Here is a 24,899-nt window from a genome sequence, read left to right as displayed (position 1 = left end):
TAGTATTACAATTAATCAGTCTTTTAGTGGGCTTAAGTCCATGGACTGTAACCCTCATAATATTTTTCAGCCTTTTTTCCCTCCCTTTGGTGTTACAGAAAGGCTAGAGGGGACTGGAGTGTCTAACTGCACTTCTTCTATTTATTTATTTATTTATTCAGCTCTGGTTAAGTTGTGTTCCTTGGAAAACAGGCATTTGTTATGGAGAATGCTTATGGTATATTTCTAAATTATTACTTTTCCTCTGCCAATAAACAAGATTTTTCTTAGATCTTAACCATGAGAACTCTGTGTGTTTTCTTGAAGTAAATCCCATGGGAATGTGGGAGACCCAGAAAATTGGGTATCCAAGAGTTTTTAACTCTCAAGTCAGTTCCCATTCAGCCTCTAGCAATTTGAATTACTGGGTAAGTGTTCTGAGTAGTTTATGGCTTGAGTGGTGTCTGCTCCAGGTTAGCAGATCTCAGCTGTGGTTCTCTGTATTTGCCTCTCTTTCCAGATTTCAAGGTAGCAGTTTGACCTGTGACCTCAGTTCCCTGAGGAATCTAAGAATAATTGGTTTTCAGTTTGTTTATTATTATCTTGTTGAGAATGGGAATGACAATTTATAATTTCCAAGCTCTTTACATGTTGTAGCCAAAACCAGAAGTCTCCCAATGTCCAGTTTTCAAGACTGGAGCATGTTGTGGAATTAACAGGGATATTGGTGTTAAGAATGACTACATTCCAATTTAAGCCATGGTATTCATCTAGAGATATTATCTTGTCTGAGTCACTTAATCTGTCTGAACTTCACTATCCTCACCAGTCAAAATAGTTCTAAATACATAGGGTTGTGTTAAATTTAAGTAAGAGAACATATGTGAGCAAGTTCATCATAGGTCCTGGCATATACTTTACAAGTATCTCATAAATGTCAGTTTTCTTTTTACATTAAGGTACCTGTGTTTGAAAACAAAGACTGGAGTCCAACCCATTGTGTGACATTTATCCTAGGAATTTAAAAAGTTCTTATGAAGTCTTTGCCATTCTTAACAATGCTGGAAAAACTACCTTGAAAAAAGTAACTTGCCTCTATAAGACTGCTTTATTCTTAAGGCCTTGAAGGGAACTCAATGGTTTATTTATTCTTCTCTCCAAATGATGTATGGCAAAACCAATACAATATTGTAAAGTAATTAACCTCCAATTAAAATAAATAAATTTATATTAAAAAAAAAGAAGTCCAGTCTTCTACTGAAAAGACCCTTGGTCTGGGTCTGAATAAAGAAACATCTGCACCAAGTACTAAGGACAGTCATTTTGCTCTGGTGATAGGATATGCGTCCTGGGTTAATAGGGGACAAGTTATTGATTCGTTTCAAGAGAGGTGATAGTTTGATTGCACACTTTACATATCAAACCATATTGGAAAGTTGTGTCCCTTTTGGAGCAACATAATTTAAGAAGGAAGTTGGTAACAGTAAAGTGTGTCCAAAACGGGTGACCAGGATAGTGATAGGGGCATTAGTAAATCTAGAAACCTTGCTATATTTGGATGTGTATTAATTTATCAGATGTATTTATCTGTATCATCTTTCTATATATAGTGTTAAAAATAGAATGTTTTCTGTTTGGTGCCAAATTTTTCATAATATCTCTGATTTTACATTGTTCTAATTTTTCCTGGATATAATGCTTGACTTCTTCCCAGGAAAGAGACAGAGGAAAACCTCCCCTAGCATAAGTGTACATTATTATCTGACCAAAAAAAATCAGTAGGCTGAACATTTTTTGCAGTAATTCTAGCTCTTGGCTTCATTTCAGGAAACCTCAAGTTGCCAACTTCAAGCTGAGCATCACTTTTCACCTAGTGTTGGTTCCTATACGTCCCCAAGGAGTCTTTGCTTGAGTAGTTATGGTTTGGGCTGTTGTCCTGTGATATAGAAGTAAGGGGGTTGGGTAAAACCCAGAGATGTGCTAAGTGGATTCTGAGCTGTGAAAGTTGGAGCAGGGAGCACATGTGAGTTTGAGGTTGCATATGAACCCCTAGCCCTTTCCCCCTGCAATATGTGTTGTTGTTATTATTTCTGGAGAAGAGTTCGTGATCTTTTATAATTTTCTTTTCCTATTGATCCAGCAGTGCTTGTAACAGAAACTTAAAACAGTTATGGCATATAGTGTATGGAATTTCACTGCCATATATCTTGCACATTAGAGAATAAATGTACTGTGCCAAAGATGAAATTTGCCTTGTAGAGAATTCATTTTAGGGTAGCTTCAATGACTGAGATCCACAGGGTAGCATCTCAGCAGCTGTCTTCCTTCTCTGACCTTATGCAGCCCCAAGACAAAGGTGAAAGTACAATTGGCTTTAGCTGCAATTTCTCCCAGTACTTTTCCATTCAGAGAGGAGAAGCCGATAGAAATATAATGAGCTTAAAAATGAACTTGACTTTCAAAGACTTTTGAGAATGTGTGTGTTTGGCCATATGGCTGAGGACAGCTAGAGTGAAACCATTGCTGGGAGACAGTAGTTTGAGTTGACTACTTCTGCTTTGCATGACTGTGGGAAAGTGCTTAAATTCTGCTTGCCTCAGTTTCTACATCTATAAAGTGGGGACTGCAAAACCAAACTCAGAAGATTGTGGTAATAAGTGGATATTGTAATATATTTGGAAATGCTTTGTAAATGCTATGCATGCCTTTTCAGTTGCTACAGTCATGTCTGACTCTTTGCAACCCTAGGGACTGTAGCCTGCCAGGCTCTCTGTCCATGGGATTCTCCAGACAAGAATATCGAGTGGGTTGCCATCCCCTTCTTCAGGGGATCTTCCCAATCCAGGGATCGAAGCTGCATTTCCTGTCTCCTGTGACTCCTGCATTGCAGGCGGATTCTTTACCACTGAGCTACCAGGGAAGCCCCACTTATAAGGTATATGGTATAGCATTTAAGGGCTTCCCAGGTGGCTCTAGCCACCAGTAGTCATATATAGGTGTGAAAGCTGGACCATAAAGAAGGCTGAGCATTGAAGAATTGATGCTTTTGAACTGTGGCATTGGAGAAGACTCTTGAGAGTCCCTTGGACAGCAAGGAGATCCAATCAGTCAATCCGGAAGGAAATCAACCCTGAATATTCATTGAAAGGACTGATGCTGAAGCTGAAGCTCCAATACTTTGACCACCCATTGGGAAGAACTGACTCATTTGAAAAGACCCTGATGCTGGAAAGATTGAAGGCAGGAGGAGAAGGGGACTACAGAGGATGAGATGGTTGGATGGCATCTCTGACTTGATGGACATGAGTTTGAGCAAGCTCCAGGAGTTGGTGATGGACAGGGGAGCCTGGTGTGCTACAGTCCATGGGGTCACAAAGAGTTGGACACGACTGAATGACTGAACAACAACAGGTGGCGCTAGTGGTAAAGAATCTGCCTGCCAATGCAGAGTTCAGTCCCTGGGTCGGGAAGATGCCCTGGAGTAGGAATGACTACCCACTCCAGTATTCTTGCCTGGAGAGTCCCACGGACAGAGGAGCCTGGTGGGCTAGAGTCCATGGGGTTGCAAAGAGTCAAGCATAACTGAAGCAACTTAGCATGCACACACATACCTTATACTTTCAAGACAAGGATAGCATATTATTTATCCCCATCTACCTAGCACTTATATACCCCTAGAACCTAGCACAGAGTCTAGTATTAATAAAGGATTGGTAGCTAAAATTAATGAATAGTTTTAAATCTTCAAATTTCTGATGATTTTGAAGAATTAATTGACTGGTCCTTTGGATTGCATTAGAAAATCTCTTGAATTCATTCAATGTTTAGATTCAAGGATTGAGAATAGTGTATGAGGTTAAGAAGAGATTGTTATAGATAAGACTTCCAAGAAGTTCTTAGTATTCTAAACAACAAAAATCACAAATGAACATTTAGCAATTGATGAAAATGAAGATTAACTTTCTCAAGTGGGCTTGGAAACCCAGTAGAATTGCTCTGGCATCCGCTCAACATTTCTGAGCATGGTCATAAACCCAAGGGAAGAATCTAGTATGCGTGTTCTACTTTGTGAGGAATCTGGGGCAGATGGTGGTGGTACAACCTAGAGCTCACTTCTGCCACAGATGACTGAGATGTTTGGCTAAGTGATCCCAAGGAGCAGTTGGAATGCAGTCTCTCTAGGTAGTCTGAAAATGGTAATAATTTGATTTTTCAAGGCTCCTGAAATGGCATCATTTTGGGGTACATCTGTTGTGGACCTCTGTTCTTTGGAAGGAAATGAAAGTGCTAAGTTAATTTTAAAAGTCTTGGGAAAATTGATTATTTTTGTGTTTTAACTATGTCTTATTTCTTGAAAAATCTGTTATTGTTGTTTTCCTTTCCCTCATAAGAAATGCAGAACTCTGATTATTTGGGATAAATTGTGTCTAGAGGGCTTCAGTTTGGAGAAAATGGGATGGTGACATTATTACTTTCTCTCTCAAACCAGTGACACTAATCAGGCCTTATGCCAAGGGTTAGGGGCAGCAGATGTAATCCTGAACCCATAGTCTCTGTAGAGTGGATAAGGCTTCCAAGCCATGTGGAAGCCGAACTTACCAAGGAAGCTTAGCTATTATCCTTCCAGATGTTCAGCTTGCAAATAGCAGAGGTGTTATTTTCAGTATCAAATGTATAGATAAGTACATGCCTTGTTTTTTCCATCCTGATACCGTTTAGGGGATAAATTCCATTTTCAGGTCTGGCAATCTGTCAGATAGCTCCGTTTAAAGTTATCTACCAAAATGATTAAATTGGTGATAGCTTTTATTCTTGGCTAAGAACTTGCCTTTCCTCCAGAGATGAACAGGCTTAAATCGTTATGTGTGTTTATATAGTATATGGTTGGTTGTCAAATATTTATCTTTGTCTAAAAATGAAATAAATGTCTTGAAATACAATTTCTTTTTAACTGAATAAATCAATGAGAGAAAAAGAAGTTCTCATTTAGCCAATTTTTAATCGCTATTTTTATGAGAGGCCAGAATGTTAACTGAATCCTGACTTTTGTCATTTGAAATATAATTTGTGTGTTTAAGAATTTATGTACACATCAAGGTTTGGACTTCATGTTCAGAAAGAAAAATTGATTTATAGGAACAAACAACTGCAGGAGTAGAGGCAATTGCGAGAAGTAAACACGAGTCAATTATTTAAGGCAAATGGGACCTTAATCACCACAGTGATAGAGAAATCTCAAATTCAATTAAATACTGGACTTGCATGCTTTAATTTGTGGGCATTTCTATATCTCTTATTTTGCAGAGGCCTTTGAAATTGTTGTTCGCCACGCCAAGAACTACACCAATGCCATGTTCAAGAACAACTATCCGAGCCTGACCCCACAAGCTTTTGACTTTGTGGGTGAATTTTTCACTGATGTATCTCTCTACATCCTGGGTTCTGACATCAACGTGGACGACATGGTCAATGAATTGTTTGACAGCCTGTTTCCAGTCATCTATACCCAGCTAATGAACCCAGGCCTTCCAGAGTCCACCTTAGACATCAATGAGTGCCTCCGAGGGGCAAGGCGTGACCTGAAAGTATTTGGGAATTTCCCCAAGCTTATTATGACCCAGGTTTCCAAGTCACTGCAAGTCACTAGGATCTTCCTCCAGGCCCTGAATCTTGGAATTGAAGTGATCAACACAACTGATCACCTGAAGTTCAGTAAGGACTGTGGCCGAATGCTCACGAGGATGTGGTACTGCTCTTACTGCCAGGGACTGATGATGGTGAAACCATGTGGCGGCTACTGCAATGTGGTCATGCAGGGCTGTATGGCAGGTGTGGTGGAGATTGACAAGTACTGGAGAGAATACATCCTGTCTCTGGAGGAACTGGTGAACGGCATGTACAGAGTCTATGACATGGAGAATGTACTGCTTGGTCTCTTTTCTACGATCCATGACTCCATCCAGTACGTCCAGAAGAACGGAGGAAAGCTCACCACCACGGTGAGTACCATTCTACCGTTTTCCAAGGAATTGGATTCTATTGGGGGTGTGGTGGCATGGCCAGTAGGTGCCATCGGAGAGAACTAAGAAAAATATGGGCAGGGATGATAGAGGGCCTGAATGTCCTCACAAAGCTGGGCAGTGCATTAAATCCACAGGTTATGGAGTCCAAAGCCTGGCTTTGCATTTTAGATCCATCTACTTTCTTGTTTTCAGACCTTGGTTATGAGGCTCTATATGAGCCTCATCTTGCTGATTGATAAAATAAAGATTAAAAAGAATATCTTCTTCATTGGGAGTAACATGGGTTACAGTTCTTCGGTAATTATTAGTTATTGTTACCACTGCTGTTAGTTAACACAACATTCTTGACAACCCTGTGAGGTATGAGCTATTATATCCATTTTGTAAACGAGGAAACTGAAGCTCAGGGAAATGGAAACTTGACCAAGGGCACCCAGCTATAGTTAATGAAAGAGCCATGATTCACAAATTGATCAGGTGTCCTTTTAATTAGGTTATCACCAGTTTCTCTGGTTCTGATTTCACTCTTGTGCTCTTAATCACGTTACTATTTTGAGTAACGGAGAAGGCAATGACACCCCACTCCAGTACTCTTGCCTGGGAAATCCCATGGACAGAGGAGCCTGGTGTGCTTCCGTCTATGGGGTCGCACAGAGTCGGATACAACTGAAGCGACTTAGCAGCAGAAGCAGCAACATTTTGAGTAGTGGATTTGCGATGTTAGTTTTGATTTGCATTTTGAGTAGTGTCTTTAAAAGTAGGAAACCCAGCTAGAACCTACTAACTAAAGCTACAAATGAATGAGGCAAAACATTCATATCTTCCAACAGTTGTTTCTGCAGCCTTGATTCATACCAGTGTAAGCCTCATGGTATTTGTATTGGGGTGGGACAGTTCTGTGAGGGAGCAGCTTGCTTGGTTTCAGTCAGACATTATTAGTTACATTGTACCTGCTAAGCTAGGATGCACACATTCAGAACCACAGGAGCACACACTTTTCAGTACAGAAAAGAACATAGAGCCAAGAGCTCTCACTAAGGTTATAGTAACTAATTCCTGAATGTTGCCACCTTTGTTGAAGGAGGTGGCAGAATCATCTAATACACTAGCCTTGTTGGGATCCTACCACATTTGAAGTGTTCTGCTGACCAGTTTACATAAAATTATGTCACAGTAATCCATGGGATAGATCCTAATATTATCCCCATTTTACACAGAAGTAGATGAAGCCAGCTTCAGAGCTGGCTTACGAGTAAATATTAAAAATAACTAAGGTCATGGCATCTGGCCCCATTACTGCATGGCAAATAGAAGAGGAAAAGGTGGAAGTAGTGACAGATTTCCTCTTCTTGGGCTCCAAAATCACTGCGGATGGTGACCGCAGCCATGAAATCAGAAGACGATTGCTTCTTGGCAGGAAAGCGATGACAAACCTAGACAGTGTGTTGAAAAGCAGAGACGTTACTCTGCTGACAAAGGTCCGTATAGTCAAGGCTACGATCTCTCCAGTGATCATGAACGGTTGTGAGAGCTGGTCTGTAAAGAAGGCAGAATGCTGAGGAATTGATTCCTTCAAACTGTGGTACTGGAGAAGAGTCCTGAAAGTCCCTTGAACAGCAAGGAGTTCAAACCAGTCAATCTTAAGAGAGATCAGCCCTGAATATTCACTGGAAGGACTGATGCTGAAGCTCCAGTATTGTGGTCATCTGACACTCACAGGTGACTCATTGGAAAAGTCCCTGATGCTGGGAAAGATTAAGGGCAGAATGAGAAGAGGGCATCAGAGGATGAGATGGCTGGATGGCATCACCGATGTGATGAATATGAACTAGGGCAAACTCTGGGAGATGGTGAGGGACAAGGAGGCCTGGCGTGCTGCAGTCCATGGGGTTGCAAAGAGTCAGACACAGCAACAAGATGAAGCTTAGTGGCTCAGCTGGTAAAGAATCTGCCTGCAGTGCGGGAGACCTGGGTTTGATCCCTGGGTTGGGAGGCTCCCCTGGAGAAGGGAAAGGCTACCCACTCCAGTATTCTGGCCTGGAGAATTCCATGGACTGTATAGTCCACAGGCCGCAGAGTCAGACACGACTGAGCGACTTTCACTTCACTTCACAGAGCCTAAATACCTTGCCCAGACATCAAAGCTAGTTAAATGGCAGTGGGGAAACTTGGGTTCCAACCCTGGCTTGTTGCCTTACTTGATTCATGCTCTTACCTTCTATGCAGTGCAACTGCTATGTACTCTGAACCATCGCTTACCCAGAATGTGGAGGGCAGATTGGGCCATTTAGCCCTGTCCTTAAGCGCTGCAAGTACGAAATGATAGGGGTAATTGGTTTCTTTGGTGAATTAAACAAGAAAGGAGAACAAAAAATGATGCAACCCACAGGATGGCTACTCACAGAGCTGCTCTAATTGTCCCATTCAGAATGTTAGCCATTTAAAACACATTTGCTGAGAAAATATTTTATAGTAAAATGAACAGAAATGTCCTAGCAATAGTGTTCTTCAGTGGTTAATTATTCCTCTGATTGCTTTATAATTTGAGGCCAGATTCTTAGGCCTTAAACAAAAGTAAATCTCAGAGAATTAGAAAAATGAAAAGCCAGCGCATTCATATGTTCATTTCACCTGATGTTCGTTGAGGGCCCTCTATGTGTCCGACACAAAGCGGAGTGCCAGGGGTGTGGAAATGTCTTCAATAAGAGGAAAAACAAGAAGATAACATTAAAGACAGAGTATGGGAGGCTTTAAAGTTTGCCTCTGATATTGGTCACTTTGACAGCAACATTTCGAAAACTGATATTGGTCACTTTGACAGCAACATTTTGAAAACATGTTTTCTACTCTAGTTATTTTCAACACAGAAAAAAAGGTGGGGCGGAGCTGGTAGTGGATTGAGTCCACTATTTTGATCAGGCTCTAGACATGAAAGTTTATTTAGTGAACATTTCTTAAGCATGTGCTCTATTCATGGCACTTTGCCAGCTGCTGGGTACTCAATGGCCCCAGACATAGTTCTTAAGTCTTTACAAGGTCAGTTTAGCTTTGTTGACAGATGGACGTGTAACTGACTAATTTTCAGCACAGTGAACATCTCACTATAATGTGAATCTTAGAAGGCCTGAAAGAGATTACCTAGTCCAGTCCCTTTGATTTTACAAATGAAAAAATAAAGTTCAGAGAGGCTTGCCCACAGTTATGTAGTTAGTGGAGGAGCCAGAAGTAGGGTCCAAGGTCTGCTGCTGCTACAGTCGAGCACTCTTTCCACCACACTGATCTGTCTCCCATAAGACCCTCCCAGATTTTCACTCAAAAAGCTCCATTAGGATTCTGCAAAGACATCTTGAACTTAAATTGAACAGCTATTTTGGGGGTGCCAACCCTGCTGTGTGTTAGGTGCACGTGGGCCCATCTGTGTGTGCGCACGTGTACACACACACAGGGAGTACATTTCATGCCATGATCATTCAGGAAGAAAAGCCTTGGCTGTCAGGAGGTGCTCAGTGAGGCAGTCAGTCCCTTTCTGTTTTGGCCATTAAGGGCCTGATTGCTCCCAGTTCCCTGCTGGTTATGAGAGCGTGAAGTCTGTCTTCCCCAGGGAATGCATAAACTAGAACAGAAAGTGTATGTAAACTCTGCCTTGTTACTGGTTTATGATTGCCAGCTCTAAGTAATGTATACCAAATGGTGGGGGTGGGGAATCACGGCCCAGGTGTGATCCAGTATACTCTGTATGCCCCATCAAGGGGCCGGGTCATTCATTATGGGTGGTGAGGGGAAGTGAGGGCTGGGTGGATTGCAGAGCACTATTCCCGTTAACAAAACCACAGAAGGCCCCCAAGCCTAAGCGCCTTGAAAACTAAGGCATTAATGAGATTCTGCTGCAGCTCCCTCACCTTCCGCTTGTGATCAAATGTGAGACCCGGCCAGTTAGTCCTGATTGAGGTTAAGTTGTGAGAGACCTCTGTGAAAATCAGCTCTTCCAGAGCTCTGTTAGGACAGCATTTTTAGCTAGCTATAAGCTGTGCATGAAGTCTGCCATGGGCTTACCCAGTGGCTCTGCAGTAAAGAATCCACCTACAATGCAGGAGCCATGAAGTCTGCCAAGCTGGGACTTTGCTCATCTACCCCAGATCATGAAGGACATTTTGGTTTTTTGGTGAGGACTGGCGTGCTGTGATTCATGGGGTCGCAAAAAGTCGGACACGACTGAGCGACTGATCTGATCTGATCTGATCTGAAGTGAGTGGGGCACTGTGAATTTTTTATAATTATGCCCTCTTAGTGTTTTAGTTTTCCCTAAGATACTTTTCCCTTCTTCAGACTACCAAGTGAAGACATGTGAGCAAATGTTAGGATGTTGTTCCTTGCTGCACGCCTGGAGGTGGTAAGCATGTGGTTCTCAAACTTGACTCATCACCACAATCATCTAGGGAACTCATTAAACAGATTCCTGGAGCCCCTCCCCCTGCCCTGGGGATTCTGATACCATAGGTCTGTGCCAGAGAATTTGTCACTTAAAAAGTACTCCATTTGATTCTGATACTTCCTTGGAAGCAAATCCAGCCACCTTGTTTAGAAGATAAGGCCCAGAGGTTGGAAGTGAATGACAATGGCAAAGCTGTGAGCACATCTATCAAATGGGGCTGATACGTGGGAATTCACTGAAATGATAGGTTCAAAGTACCTGGCAGAGTTCGAGGCACATGGCAAGTACTAACTAAGCCACAGTGCAGTACTCTTTCTACAGCGTGTTTCTAAGTGCCAAATGGATAATGAGTTTTTCTTAAACTTGTTTTTAAGTGCCAGGACGTTTCATGTTATTTTAACCCAAAGAAGTGGATAAAAATACCAATATTTTATTGTGTGTTTATATGTGTGAGAGAGAGAAAGAGAGAAGAGGTGAGAGGAAGGTAAGGAAAGAGAAAAGTTTTACTGAAAAGTATTAATGATGGGACTGTAAATAGATCCATCTTGGTTCTTCATCTACATTTGTGAACTAGGTTAAATATCATGGCCCCAAGTGAGTACTGAGTAGGTCTTTAATAGTATTGAGGCATCATTTGGGTAGTATTTGAGAGTGTCATTTTAAAATTTATCAGCACATTATTGAATTCCATACCTTATGGATGTGCTCTGTCCTTCAGCTGTATCTGACTCTTGGCGACCCCATGGACAGGATTCTCCAGGCAAGAATATTGGAGCAGGTTGCCATTCCCTTCTCCAGGGGATCTACCTGACCTAGGGATTGAACCCGGGTTTCCTGCATTGCAGGCAGATTCTTTTCTGTCTGAGCCACCAGGGAAGCCCAGTAATCAGCATGTTGGATGTTTATTGCTAATTCAGAAGGTTTCTCAAGAATCTCTATGATTGTGCTTACTTTCTTTACCCCCCCTAAAGTAAATTGCTGATATGTCCTCACATGGCTGTTTGCACTTTTATTTTTCCATTTTTACTTATGTACTTTCTTTATTGATTCATTTCAGAGTTTCTCAGCATTAGTGTTTCCTCTCCCACAATTTCATTACCTTGACTAGTTATGTGCTTCATTGAATGTTGTCCAAAACTGCAACCTTTTCTACCTTCTCTGTTTTTCCCCTTCTTTCCTCACTTCAGTTCACTCGATCAGTCATGTCCAACTCCTTGTGACCCCATGGACTCTTCCCTGTCCATCACCAACTCCTGGAGCTTGCTCAAACTCATGTCCATCGAGTCAGTCATGCCATCCAACCATCTCATCTTCTGTCAGCCCCTTCCCCTCCCAGCGTCAATCTTTCCCAGCATCAGGGTCTTTTCCACTGAGTCAATTCTTCCCAACAGGTGGCCAAAGTATTGGAGCTTCAGCATCAGTCCTTTCAATGAATATTCAGGACTGATTTCCTTTAGGACTGACTGGTTTGATTTTACTCTCCAAGGGACTCTCAAGAGTCTTCTCCAACACCACAGCTCAAAAGTATCAATTCTTCGGCACTCAGCTTTCTTTATGGTCCAACTCTCACATCCATACATGACCACTGGAAAAACCATAGCCTTGAGTAGATGGACCTTTGTCAGCAAAGCAATGTCTCTGCTTTTTAATATGCTGTCTAGGTTGGTCATAGCTTTTCTTCCAGGGAGCAGGCATCTTTTAATTTCAAGACTACAGTCACCATCTGCAGTGATTTTGGAGCCCCCCAGAAATAAAGTCTATCACTGTTTCCATTGTTTCCCATCTATTTCCGTGAAGTGATGGGACCGGATGCCATGATCTTAGTTTTTTTAATGTTGAGCTTTAAGCCAACTTTTTCACTCTCCTCTTTTACTTTCATCAAGAGGCTCTTTAGTTCCTCTTCGCTTTCTGCCATAGGGGTGGTGTCATCTGCATATCTGAGGTTATTGATATTTCTCCCGGCAACCTTGATTTGAGCTTGTGCTTCATCCAGCCTGGCATTTTGCATGATGTACTCTGCATATAAGTTTAATAAGCAAGGTGACAATATACAGCCTGGATGTACTCTTTATCAATTTGGAACCGGTCTTTCCTCACTATGATATTAATTTTAGCACTGTCTGAAATAACATTCATCTCAGGGAACATTTAGTGAGTGTCCAATTGTGGAGCCACTAACAGACATAGGAGGTGCAAGAAGTGGCTGGAAAGATGACCGTGACTGTTGCTGTCCTCAGAAATCATTTGGCCAGGAGGTAGCAGAGCTGGGATTCAAAGCTGGATCTGTCGGACTCCAAAGCACATGCTTCTCACAGTTTCTCTACATTGCTCTTTCAAATAGGTTCACTATCTTCTCACCAAAATTTTCATTCCTTTGCCACAGGCTATGTGGGTCTTGATTATCTTGTTTAATATCCTGTATTACTCTCTACTGTTTTTACAGCTGCACAATCAGTTTGTGAATTCATTCTCCCTCCTTGGAGATTTCTCCTATAGTATTCCTCAATCAAGTACTACAAAACATGAGATTTTTTTGTCTCCGTAACATTTAAAGGCACAGAATAGTTTCTAGAGGAAGAATGAATGTTTTTATAGGTGATGGAAGACCCAGTCACATGGTGAAACGACTTTGCCTAGAATCTGTATGCACTGTGCCAGCGATGAGGGATGGATTATCTTGCCGCTGCAGTGTTTGGAGTCTGCCTGTTGTATCAACATACAGTTTTTAATGCATTTGTCTTTGATTCTGGACTTCAGTACACCCAGGTCTCCATTATGGAGTCTCCTTAATATTAGTAACACTGCCTACTGAGTACCTAACATATTCCAGTATTCAGGTACATCCATTTTCTTAGGTAGAATTTCTGAACATATCTTCAGTGAAGTCAGTATTTATTTATGTGAGCTAGGAAGCTCTCGGGAAGATTCTCTGTTGATCCTCAATAATAATTCACTCTATCAAATTCTTATATTTTGCTGTCTATGTGAGTGACTGTAGCTCATCAGAATTTCCAAGATTAGCCCTACGCTTTTGAAAGCTGAGGTTATTTCTCAGGTGTCAGAATGTCAGTGTTTTTCTCCTCATGCCATCACTTTGGACTTTCATTTTTTAGTCTCATATAGAGATACCTTGTCTGAATTCATACAAGCTGTTGTCAGTAGCAAGTGATTTCAAAGTGATAAAAACAAGTAAATGGCTCACTGCCTAATTACTGTCTGCAGGTCAGCATCTAGAACTGTGGTAAGCAGCTTTATTTCCATGAGGTCCATTTCTGGAGAGAGAAAAATGTTTACAGCATGCCATCTTTTTTTTGTTCACAATAAAAATAGCTTTAGTGATTCCCATGGGGAAAATATATAGTTTTAAAACATAGAGTACCTATTTATTGACAAGCCAAATACAAATGAAAAAATCTACATCACTTTCAGGCACCTAATGTTAATTTTGGGACATGTTTCAAACAGTGGTCACACAAGGGAAGCTCTATAATGCTTCATCTTGAAATTATGTATATTATGGGTCATATTAGGGAATCCAATGGGCTCCTCACAAATCTAGAATTACTTGCCTTTGCCTTGGCAAGAGTGGCACTGTGATTATATGTTCTGAATCTTTAGAAAGAAGTCTTCCCCCCTTGCCGTGGTCTCTGGAGTAATGTGGCAAGAAAGTATCCTCAAGAACTGTGAAACATCTGAGATTTTTACCCTGATTGCAAACTAACAAGTTGCGCAGCCAGTATCATGGATGCTGGATAAGGAGAGGAGACTCCGGCTCAGATGTGCAGCACAGTTTACTTCTCACGAGAGCAGTAGCCAGGGTATCAGCATTTGTGCTGGGTCCCCAAGCCCCAGCTCCCACAGGGAAAGGCAAAGAGGACCAGATGACTCCTACACACACAGTGAGGTGCATTACAGGAGAGGAGGCTTGAACTTCAGTTCAGTTCAGTCGCTAAGCCGTGTCTGACTCTTTATGACCCCATGGACTGCAGCACACCAGGCCTCCCTGTCCATTGCCAACTCCGGGAGTTTACTCAAACTCATGTCCATTGAGTCAGTGATGCCATACAACCATCTCACCCTCTGTCATCCCCTTCTCCTCCTGCCTTCAATCTTTCCCAGCATCAGGGTCTTTTCAAATGAGTTAGCTCTTCACATCAGGTGGCCAAAGTATTGGAGTTTCAGCTTCAACATCAGTCCTTCCAATGAATATTCAGGACTGATTTCCTTTAGGATGGACTGGTTGGATGTCCTTGCAGTCCAAGGGACTCTCAAGAGTCTTCTCCAACACCACAGTTCAAAAGCATCAATTCCTCAGCAGTCAGCTTTCTTTATAGTCCAACTCTCACATCCATACATGACTACTGGAAAAACCATAGCCTTGACTAGATGGACCTTTGTTGACAAAGTAATGTCTCTGCTTTTTAATATGCTGTCCAGGTTGGACATAACTTTTCTTCCAAGGAGTAAGCGTCTTTTAATCTCATGGCTGCAATCACCATCTGCAGTGATTTTGGAGCCCCCAGAAACAAAGTCTGACACTGTTTCTACTGTTTCCCCATCTATTATCCATGAAGTGATGGGACCGGATGCCATGATCTTAGTTTTCTGAATGTTGAGTTTTAAGCCAACTTTTTCACTCTCCTCTTTCACTTTCATCAAGAGGCTGTTTAGTTCTTCTTCCCTTTCTGCCATAAGGGTGGTGTCATCTGCGTATCTGAGGTTATTGATATTTCTCCCAGCAATCTTTTTTTTTAATTTATTTATTTTAATTGGAAGCTAATTACTTTACAATATTGTGGTGGTTTTTGCCATACATTGACATGAATCAGCCATGGGTGTACATATGTTCCCCACCCTGAACCCCCCTCCCATCTCCCTCCCCATCCCATCCCTCATGGTCATCCCAGTGCACCAGCCCTGAGCACCCTGTCTCACACATCGAACCTGGACTGGTGATCTGTTTCACATATAATAATATACATGTTTCAATACTATTCTCTCAAATCATCCCACCCTCGCCTTCTCCCACAGAGTACAAAAGTCTGTTCTTTACATCTGTGTCTCTTTCGCTGTCTCGCATATAGGGTCATCATTATCATCTTTCTAAATTCCATATATATGCGTTAATATACTGTATTGCTGTTTTTCTTTCTGACTTACTTTGCTCTGTATAATAGGCTCCAGTTTCATCCACCTCATTAGAACTGATTCAAATGCATTCTTTTTATTAGCTGAGTAATACTCCATTGTGTATATGTACCACAGCTTTATTATCCATTCATCTGCCGATGGGCATCTAGGTTGCTTCCATGTCCTGGCTATTGTAAACAGTGCTGCAATGAACATTGTCTCCCAGCAATCTTGATTCCAGCTTGTGCTTCTTCCAGCCCAGCGTTTCTCAGGATGTACTCTGCATATAAGTTAAAAAAGCACGATGACAATATACAGCCTTGATGTACTCCTTTCCCAATTTGTAACCAGTCTCTTGTTCCATGTCCAGTTCTAACTGTTGCTTCCTGACCTGCATGGAGATTTCTCAAGAGGCAGGGAGGGTGGTCTGGCATCTCTTGAAGAATTTTCCATAGTTTGTGGTGATCCACACAGTCAAAGGATTTGGCGTAGTCAATAAAGCAGAAATAGATGGTTTTTGGAACTCTCTTGCTTTTTCTATGATCCAGCGGATGTTGGCAATTTGATCTCTGGTTCCTCCGCCTTTTCTAAAACCAGCTTGAACATCTGGAAGTTCATAGTTCATGTACTGTTGTAGCCTGGCTTGGAGAATTTTGAGCATTGCTTTACTAGCGTGTGACATGAGAGCAATTGTGCAGTAGTTTGAGCATTCTTTGGCATTGCCTTTCTTTGGGATTGGAATGAAAACTGACTTTTTCCAGTCCTGTGGCCACTGCTGAGTTTTCCAAATTTGCTGGCATATTGAGTGCAGCACTTTCACAGCATCATCTTCTAGGATTTGAAATAGCTCAGCTGGAATTCCATCACCTCCACTAGCTTTGTTCGTAGTGATGCTTTCTAAGGCCCACTTGACTTCACATTCCAGTATGTCTGGCTCTAGGTGAGTAATCACACCATTGTGATTATCTGGGTTGTGAAGATCTTTTTTGTACAGTTCTTCTGTGTATTCTTGCCACCTCTTCTTAATATCTTCTGCTTCTGTTAGGTCCATACCATTTCTGTCCTTTATTGTGCCCATCTTTGTGTGGAAAGTTCCCTTGGTATCTCTAATTTTCTTGAAGAGATCTCTAGTCTTTCCCATTCTATTGTTTTCCTCTATTTCTTTGCATTAATCACTGAGGAAGGCTTTCTTATCTTTCCTTGCTATTCTTTGAACTCTGCATTCAAATAGGTATATCTTTCCTTTTCCTTTGCTTTTGGCTTCTCTTCTTTTCACAGCTATTTGTAAGGCCTCCTCAGACAACCATTTTGCTTTTTTTGCATTTCATTTTCTTGGGCATGGTCTTGATCCCTGTCTCCTGTACAATGTCACGAACCTCCGTCCATAGTTCATCAGGCACTCTGTCTATCAGATCTAATCCTTTGAATCTATTTCTCACATCTACTGTATAATCATAAGAGATTTGATTTAGGTCATATCTGAATGGTCTAGTGGTTTTCCCTACTTTCTTCAATTTCAGTCTGAATTTGGCAATAAGGAATTCATGATCTGAGGCACAGTCAGCTTTTGGTCTTGTTTTTGCTGACTGTATAGAGCTTCTCCATGTTTGGCTGCAAAGAATATAATCAATCTAATTTTGATATAACCATCTGGTGATGTCCATGTGTAGAGTCTTCTCTTGTGTTGTTGGAAGAGGGTGTTTGCTATGACCAGTGTGTTCTCTTGGCAAAACTCTATTAGCCTTTGCCCTGCTTCATTCTATACTCCAAGGCCAAATTTGCCTGTTACTCCAGGTGTTTCTTGACTTCCTACTTTTGCATTCTAGTCCCCTATAATGAAAAGGGCCTCTTTTTTGGGTGTTAGTTCTAGAAGGTCTTGTAGGTCTTCATAAAACCATTCAACTTCAGCTTCTTCAGCATTACTGGTCGGGGCATAGACTTGGATTACCATGAATATTGAATGGTTTACCTTGGAACCAAACAGAGATCTTTCTTTCGTTTTTTAGTTTGCATCCAAGTACTGCATTTTGGACTCTTTTGTTGACCATGATGGCTGCTCCATTTCTTCTAAGGGGTTCCTGCCCACAGTAGTAGATATAATGGTCATCTGAGTTAAATTCACCCATCCCAGTCTGTTTTAGTTTGCTGATTCCTATAATGTCAACATTCAGTCTTGCCATCCCCTGTTTGACCACTTCCAATTTGCCTCAAATCATAGATCTAACATTCCCAGTTCCTATGCAATATTGCTCTTTACAGCATCAGACTTTGCTTCTATCACCAGTCACATACATAACTGGATGTTGTTTTTGCTCTGGCTCTGTCTCCTCATTCTTTCTGGAGTTATTTCTGCACTGATCTTCAATAGCATATTCTATATATGCTATTGATGAAGTATATTGTGTATAAGATGTATAAGTATAAGTATAAGATGAAATATATTCATCTTTCAGTGTCCTATCTTTTTGCCTTTTCATGCTGTTCATGGGGTTCTCAAGGCAGGAATACTGAAGTGGTTTGCCATTCCCTTCTCCAGTGGACCATATTTGGTCAGAACTCTTTACCATGACTCGTCCGTCTTGGGTGGCCCTACATGGCATGGCTCATAGTTCCATTGAGTTAGACAAGGCTGTGGTCCATGTGATCAGATTGGTTAGTTTTCTGTGATTGTTGTTTTCAGTCTGTCTTCCCCCTGATGGAGAAGGATAAGAGGCTTATGGAAGCTTCCTGGTGGGAGAGACTGACTGAGGGGGAAACTGGGTCTTGTTCTGATGGGTGGGGCCATGCTCAGTAAATCTTTAATCCAATTTTCTGTTGATGGGTGGAGCTGTGTTCCCTCACACAAGCTTTTAGGGAACTCAAATCTTTTCTCATAGATACTAAGACTGTCCCCTGCTTTCTCTGACAGAGACACCATTACTATCTTCCAAGACTATTTGGTATAGAAAGATACTTGATACAAATAGTCTGGGGGCGGGGAGATGTGCCTATGTTTATAAGACGTGCAGAAACACAAGAGGACCATGGAGAATTATCTTGCAACACATGAGTCCCCCAACCTTGGATGGCTGCCAAAACTTCTCAAGTTCATGATGCTTCTGGAGGATCTGTCAAGGAAATAAGAAGTTGCTGAAAGACACTTAGCTCAGCCTTGACTGGTTAGTCAAAAGGCTGGATGTGCGCCAACTGTTGGACGCTAGCAGAAGGAACATCGAAGAATAGATGGCAGCTGTTTTCTCATGTCTTCAGAGAATACTTTAAAAAATATAAAAGGGGCATTTGAGTAGTTGCCTCTGGTTAGGAGTAAACTCACCCCTTTGGGCCTCCATCTGCTTACTACTCTGTTGCTGTCTCTTTCAGTCTCCAAGCTCTTGTTTCCTTTCTTGCTTGTTCAGGCTCTGGGTTTGGGAGTTTTGTGTTGCTAAGTAGCTTGCCTGAGACTTTTCTGTTTTATGGACAGAGGAGCCTGGTAGGCTGTAGTCCATGGGGTCACGAAGAGTCGGACACGACTGAGCATCTTCACTTTGACGCATTGGAGAAGGAAATGGCAACCCACTCCAGTGTTCTTGCCTGGAGAATCCCAGGGATGGCGGAGCCTGGTGGGCTTCCGTCTATGGGGTCGCACAGAGTCAGACACGACTGAAGCAACTTAGCAGCAGCATGATGAAGCAAGTGATAACCACCGAGTAGTAAGCAGATGCTTATCCATGTCTGTAGGAGTGCTGTGGAGGACAGATTTGTGCTTGGAATATATTCAGAAAGGTTAGAAAGTCAGGAATATTTGTTCAAGTGGGCAGCAGTCTAGGAAGGCCTCACTGATGACCTGGTATTCAGAGAATCCATCTGTTCCCATGATGAGAATGAGGGAGTCCAAAATGCCTTTTTAATGTTGGGTGGTCTGGGAATCAGAGCAGAGGGAAAGCAGCCTTCTATCTGGTGAGGGTAGAAAAGCTCTCGAATACTTGCTTCTCTTTTTTTAATTGCAGAACCTTAAACACCTCAGAAAAATGGAGTCATGTACACAGTGTGATTCCTCTGATTCTTTTTTACCCACTTGGAATAAGGTTACCTTTGGCAGCTGTAGGGCTACGTCATTCGCTTGCAGTAGTGCTGCAGATGGCCTCTGCTATGCATTTTGCTGTGTTTCTCAGGTCTCAGGCAGAAAATGCTTTCCACTTGGCCCGTTTCTTAAAGGGCTGTCACTCCCCACCCACATTAAAAATTAAGCATGTATTATGAACATCACAGAAGCATTTTTAAACGCACTTACACTGTAGTATAGTCATTTCCTCCAGGGAAGGGATAGTTATAATATTTGCTGTAATAAAGAATTTCACATAAGGCCACGATGACAGAATTTGGGGCAGATTTCTTCCAGTGTCTTACAGCCTTCATAAGATAAAACACACACTTTCATCATCACCAGCAGCCACAACTTTCTGAGTTCTGGTACTAGGTACTGTTCTACCTCTTTCTGTTTGCCATTATTTTCCTTAGTGGGTAGACTGTTAATCAGTTCAGTTCAGTTCAGTCACTCAGTCGTGTCCGACTCTTTGTGACCCCATGAATCACAGCACGCCAGGCCTCCCTGTCCATCACCAACTCCCGGAGTTCACTCAGACTCATGTCCATCGAGTTGGTGATGCCATCCAGCCATCTCATCCTCTGTCGTCCCCTTCTCCTCCTGCCCCCAATCCCTCCCAGCATCAGAGTCTTTTCCAATGAGTCAACTCTTCGCATGAGGTGGTCAAAGTATTGGAGTTTCAGCCTGAGCATCAGTCCTTCCAATGAACACCCAGGACTGGTCTCCTTTAGGATGGACTGGTTGAACCTCCTTGCAGTCCAAGGGACTCTCAAGAGTCTTCTCCAACACCACAATTCAAAAGCATCGATTCTTCGGCGCTCAGCTTTCTTCACAGTCCAACTCTCACATCCATACTTGACCACTGGAAAAACCATAGCCTTGACTGGACAGACCTTTGTTGGCAAAGTAATATCTGTGCTTTTGAATATGCTATCTAGACTGTTAATAGAAAGAAAGGGAAAGTGAAGTCGCTCAGTCGTGTCCGACTCTTTGTGACCCCGTGGACTGTATGTAGCCTACTAGGCTCCTCCGTCCATGGGGTTCTCCAGGCAAGAATACAGGAGTGGGTTGCCATTGCCTAATAGAGTAAGATAAATAACCCTTGTTTTGGTGAAGGTACAGAGTTCTTAATGTCCTTTAAAATGTCCCCTTGGCGATAGGGATTCAGAATGCATCAGTAGTAGTGTAGTTAGTCACTCAGTTGTGTCTGACTCTTTGTGACCCCATGGACTGTAGCCTGCCAGGCTCCTCTGTCCATGGGATTCTCCGGGCAAGACCACTGGAGTGGGTTACCATTCCTTTCTCCAGTGGATCTTCCTGACCTGGGGTTCGAACCCAGGCCTCCTGCCTGGCAGGGAGATTCTTTATCATCTGAGCTACAGCTAGAATGGGCATGAGGGATCTTATTTGGGAGATGAAAATGTTGCCAAAAAGGTTTGTCATGGTTGCACAACTTCATAAATTTAGTAAAAATCATTAAATTGTACACTTGAAATGGGCGAAATGTATAAATTGAAAATTATACCTGAATAACATTGTGGAAAGAAGGACTTTGTAAAATTAAAAAACTGTAGAATTAACATATAAAGCATTTCGAATACAACAATGTATCAGCATATTATAAAACACCTAGTAAAATGAGACATGTATAACTGTTAGTCATATCATTCCAATAAATTCCTCTCCTGAAAGACTTCAGCCCTTTCATCCCTTGCCCGGCCTCAACCTCTGATCACCCTCTCTTCTAAGCCTATAAAGTAAACAAAAACAAATAAAAGCTGTACTAAAAACTAGAAGGTTTAAAAAAAAGTCTCTTTGCGAAGTGCACCCTCCATCAAGGTGGCTTTCTTGTTTTAAATGGAGGGGGAGTGGGAGGTTGGGGAGGGTTGATTCTGACTTCCTGTTGCCCAAATTCAAATCCTTTCCGAAGAACATTCAGAAAGTGAATTAATTTTTCCTTTTTTTCATTCCACTCAGAATGCCTAAAACAGATAAAGTAGGAAACAGAGTCATTATATTTGGGTGCTGTCTATTATCATTTACTGACTGAGAGTCTGTCTAAGCCTTTCTGCTTTTTGCAGATAATTAATTTTGTTCCTAAATGTAGGAAAGAGTGATTGTAATCAGTATGTTTGTACTTTCAGCCACAAATAGAGCCCATCAAAGATATGCAGTCCAAATAAACCTCATAAAATATGCAGCCCCAGTAATGCTTGAAGTGAATGTTGTATCTTTTTTTTCCAAAGAAAAAATCTAAATGTATGATTTTTAAAAGTCGTTCTTGGTATTCTTATGTAGTTAGTAGATGAACCCCTCTTTTTCTAACTCAAACCTACACTGTGAATTATTTTTATCATTAAATTTCATGAAGTAGAGCTGAAAGAGACTTTGATTTGGCCCAGAAATCACCTTGTCAGCCAGCATACACATATCTCTTGAGTTTTGGGTGCAGGTTGCTCTTACGCTTCTAGAAAATTATGAATAATTAGATCTGAGTTCAAGGCTCAGGTTCATGCGATAAAACCTAAGAGCGTAATGTTTGTGAATGAAGTTGAAGTCCCCTGAACCCTCCTGAAAGACATTAACCCTTTTTTTCCCCAGTTGCCTGGCCTCCACCTCTGACCACCCTCTGTTCTAAACCTATCCCCCCTCCCTCTTCTTCAAAATTATACCTGTCTGTGTCTTTCTCAGTCTCAGTGTTCATTCAGGGTTTGCATTTGGTTTAAAATGATGTTTAATCACGGTTTAGTCATCACAGGAAGTCCATTTCTACTTTTGCTAGTTCTCTAATGTGTTCCTCTCCTGAGACAAACCCACTTCACTTAACGAAATTTTATATCACCAGAAAACTCTTCAAAGGGGTTATTAAGGCTGGAGATCGCAGTCACCATGACACAGCTGTAGGGGGAACTATTTAAATGTGTGAGGGGCCTTTCAGTGCTTTTGCAATCACCTGCTATGCATCGTAAAGGGGAAATAACATCAGTTCAGGAAGCAGACTATTGATACAAAGTCTGTGCCTTGTGCTACCACAGGAGACTGGTGTTGGAAAAGTGACTTAATCTGTACAGTGAAGAATGGGATGATGATGAAAGTGATTATTATAAGCACTTGCATATGCCACACGTAGTTCTAAGCCCTTTATGTGGATTAACTCATTTAATGTTTATGACAATCCCGACAAGGAAGGAAAAATGATCATTAGTACCATTTTTCCAGGTTAAAGAACTGAGGCAGAAACACCAGGAAGTAGGTGGCAGCTACAAGGTTGCTTTTTAATGGAGGGCCTTCTTAGGGTCTTCTCTTGCCCAGAGCCACAGCCAGTCTTCAGTGTCAAAGTGGAGCCTGGCTCCCTCTGCAGGTGGACACAAGATGACTTATTTGGTAGAAATGAGGCACAATGTGGAGCCAGGGAATCGCTTAGGGTCTTTCATTCCTGACTGCTCTCTGTTATCATTCATCCTATTTCCTATATGTGGCCTTGAAAACAGCATGGAAACCATTCTTATGGGCTTAGCTTTTATTCTCTGCATTTTCTCATACTTAAATAAATCCTAATTAGATTTTTCTAAATCTGTTTAGAGCTCAGACTTCCCCCCAGGATCAGGGTCTATTCCATTTACCCTTTAAAAAAAAAACCATTTTTGATAAGCTTAGGTTTAAGAGATACTTTAAAAGATAATGGCACTTAAGGTTCCCCCCTTTCAGATCAGAAATCCAATGAAATACTAAGTTCTGTGCCTTTCTTATTATGCATTAAACCCTGCAATGATCTCTTTCCAAACAGGAAAAGGGATTCCATAGTAATTGAGTTTCTGATTTACTCTACTGCCCCATTCTGCTGAACAATTCTTAATGTAAAGTGAATAGGTTTCTTGACTATAGCAACCTCCTAGCAGATTTTTTAAAAATTATGAATACTTTAAATTACCCTTATACCTGTGGTGGATTCATTTTGATATTTGGCAAAACTAATACAATTATGTAAAGTTTAAAAATAAAATAAAATTAAAAAAAAATAAAAAAAATAAATTACCCTTGGACAGTCTCTTCACAAGTTTTCTAGACAAAGTACTGTGGACAAAAGAGCAAGAAACTAAATTAGTGCCCTTACTCTGATTAAAAATAAAACAGTAATTGTGATAAATTGTCGTAATCAAACTTCACAGATGGAAGCTATAGAGTGCGTGTTATATTTCCTTCCAGCATGAAAAGGATAGTAACAAGCCCTGGATCACAGAGGGTGAAAGAATACAGTACTTATGGGAATGTTTCCCTCACACATCTGTGTTTATCAAGTTAAAGTCTGTTTCTTCCTCCATCATTTCTTCTGAATCTGTAATCCATTGATTTTTTAAAAAAAATAATGCATGACTCAAACCACTCTGCTGTGAAAAGCCCCATTCAGAATTGTCTCAGCTTTGGTTATCATTGACCAAAGACTCTTCAAGAAACCAGGGATAATAAATTGCAACATTCATTTTAATAGCACCATAGAGATTTTTAAGAGCAAAGCTTTCAAGATGGAAAGCCAAGTCAATACCCTGCACAGGAATGGGCCAGCCTGGTATTGCAAGGAGCAGGGTAAAAAAAGGTGCTCTGATGTAGTAGAAGGAACACAGGCTTCAGGAGTTATGGTGTGAATCTCTGCTCAGCCAGTCCTTATCTTAGTGACACTGGGCATAGTGTATAATCTCCCTATTCTTAGCTGTATCATCTGTAAAATGGGGAGGAAAATGCCAACCTCTTAGAACTATTATGCAAATTAGCGGGGATGCCTAGCACCTAGTAGCACTATGAAATCTGACATGTAACATGATAGATTTCATATGCTGTGATACCAAGTGGCCTTTTCTTCCTAGGTCTTTCCTCACATGGGGGCGTTCATCTTTGGGATCCTCTCATTAGCAACACCATCATTGATAAATATTTACCGAGCCCTTGTGACAAAAACCCTATGACAGAAGCTGGTAGCACAAATATTAGACTGCCGTTTCAACAGATGAAACCAGTTGGGTTGGAGCAGAATTTCGGGATTCTTTTCCTAACACTAGGATAGCTCTCTGTCAGGCGAGGTTGCTTGTCGAGGTACTCCACATGTCTCCTGAGGACTTGAAGCTCCTGCAGGTCTTTTCATTCAGAGTTTGGTGTGTTTTATTTATTTGTTTGTTGATTGATTTAGTTTTATTTGTGGCTGTGCTGGGTCTTCGTTGCTGCACAGGCTTCTCTCTAGTTGTGGCGAGTGGGGGTT

The 24,899-nt window shown here is 41.5% G+C and overlaps 1 protein-coding gene across 3 annotated transcripts in view; it reads left to right on the top strand.

The window, feature by feature from the left end:
* The window catches only part of GPC3 (glypican 3), a 459,758-nt gene that overhangs the window by 235,214 nt on the left and 199,645 nt on the right, over nucleotides 1–24,899 (top strand). For all 3 annotated transcript variants that reach the window (XM_025277126.3, XM_044937481.2, XM_044937482.2), the window contains exon 3: nucleotides 5,284–5,978. In XM_025277126.3, the coding sequence (XP_025132911.1) occupies nucleotides 5,284–5,978 (695 nt within the window). The remainder of the gene's footprint in view (nucleotides 1–5,283; nucleotides 5,979–24,899) is intronic.

The sequence above is a fragment of the Bubalus bubalis genome, chromosome X, assembly GCF_019923935.1.
Source record: "Bubalus bubalis isolate 160015118507 breed Murrah chromosome X, NDDB_SH_1, whole genome shotgun sequence".
NCBI classification, from domain to species: Eukaryota; Metazoa; Chordata; class Mammalia; order Artiodactyla; family Bovidae; genus Bubalus; species Bubalus bubalis.
This window is presented reverse-complemented; position numbering and strand designations above follow the sequence as displayed.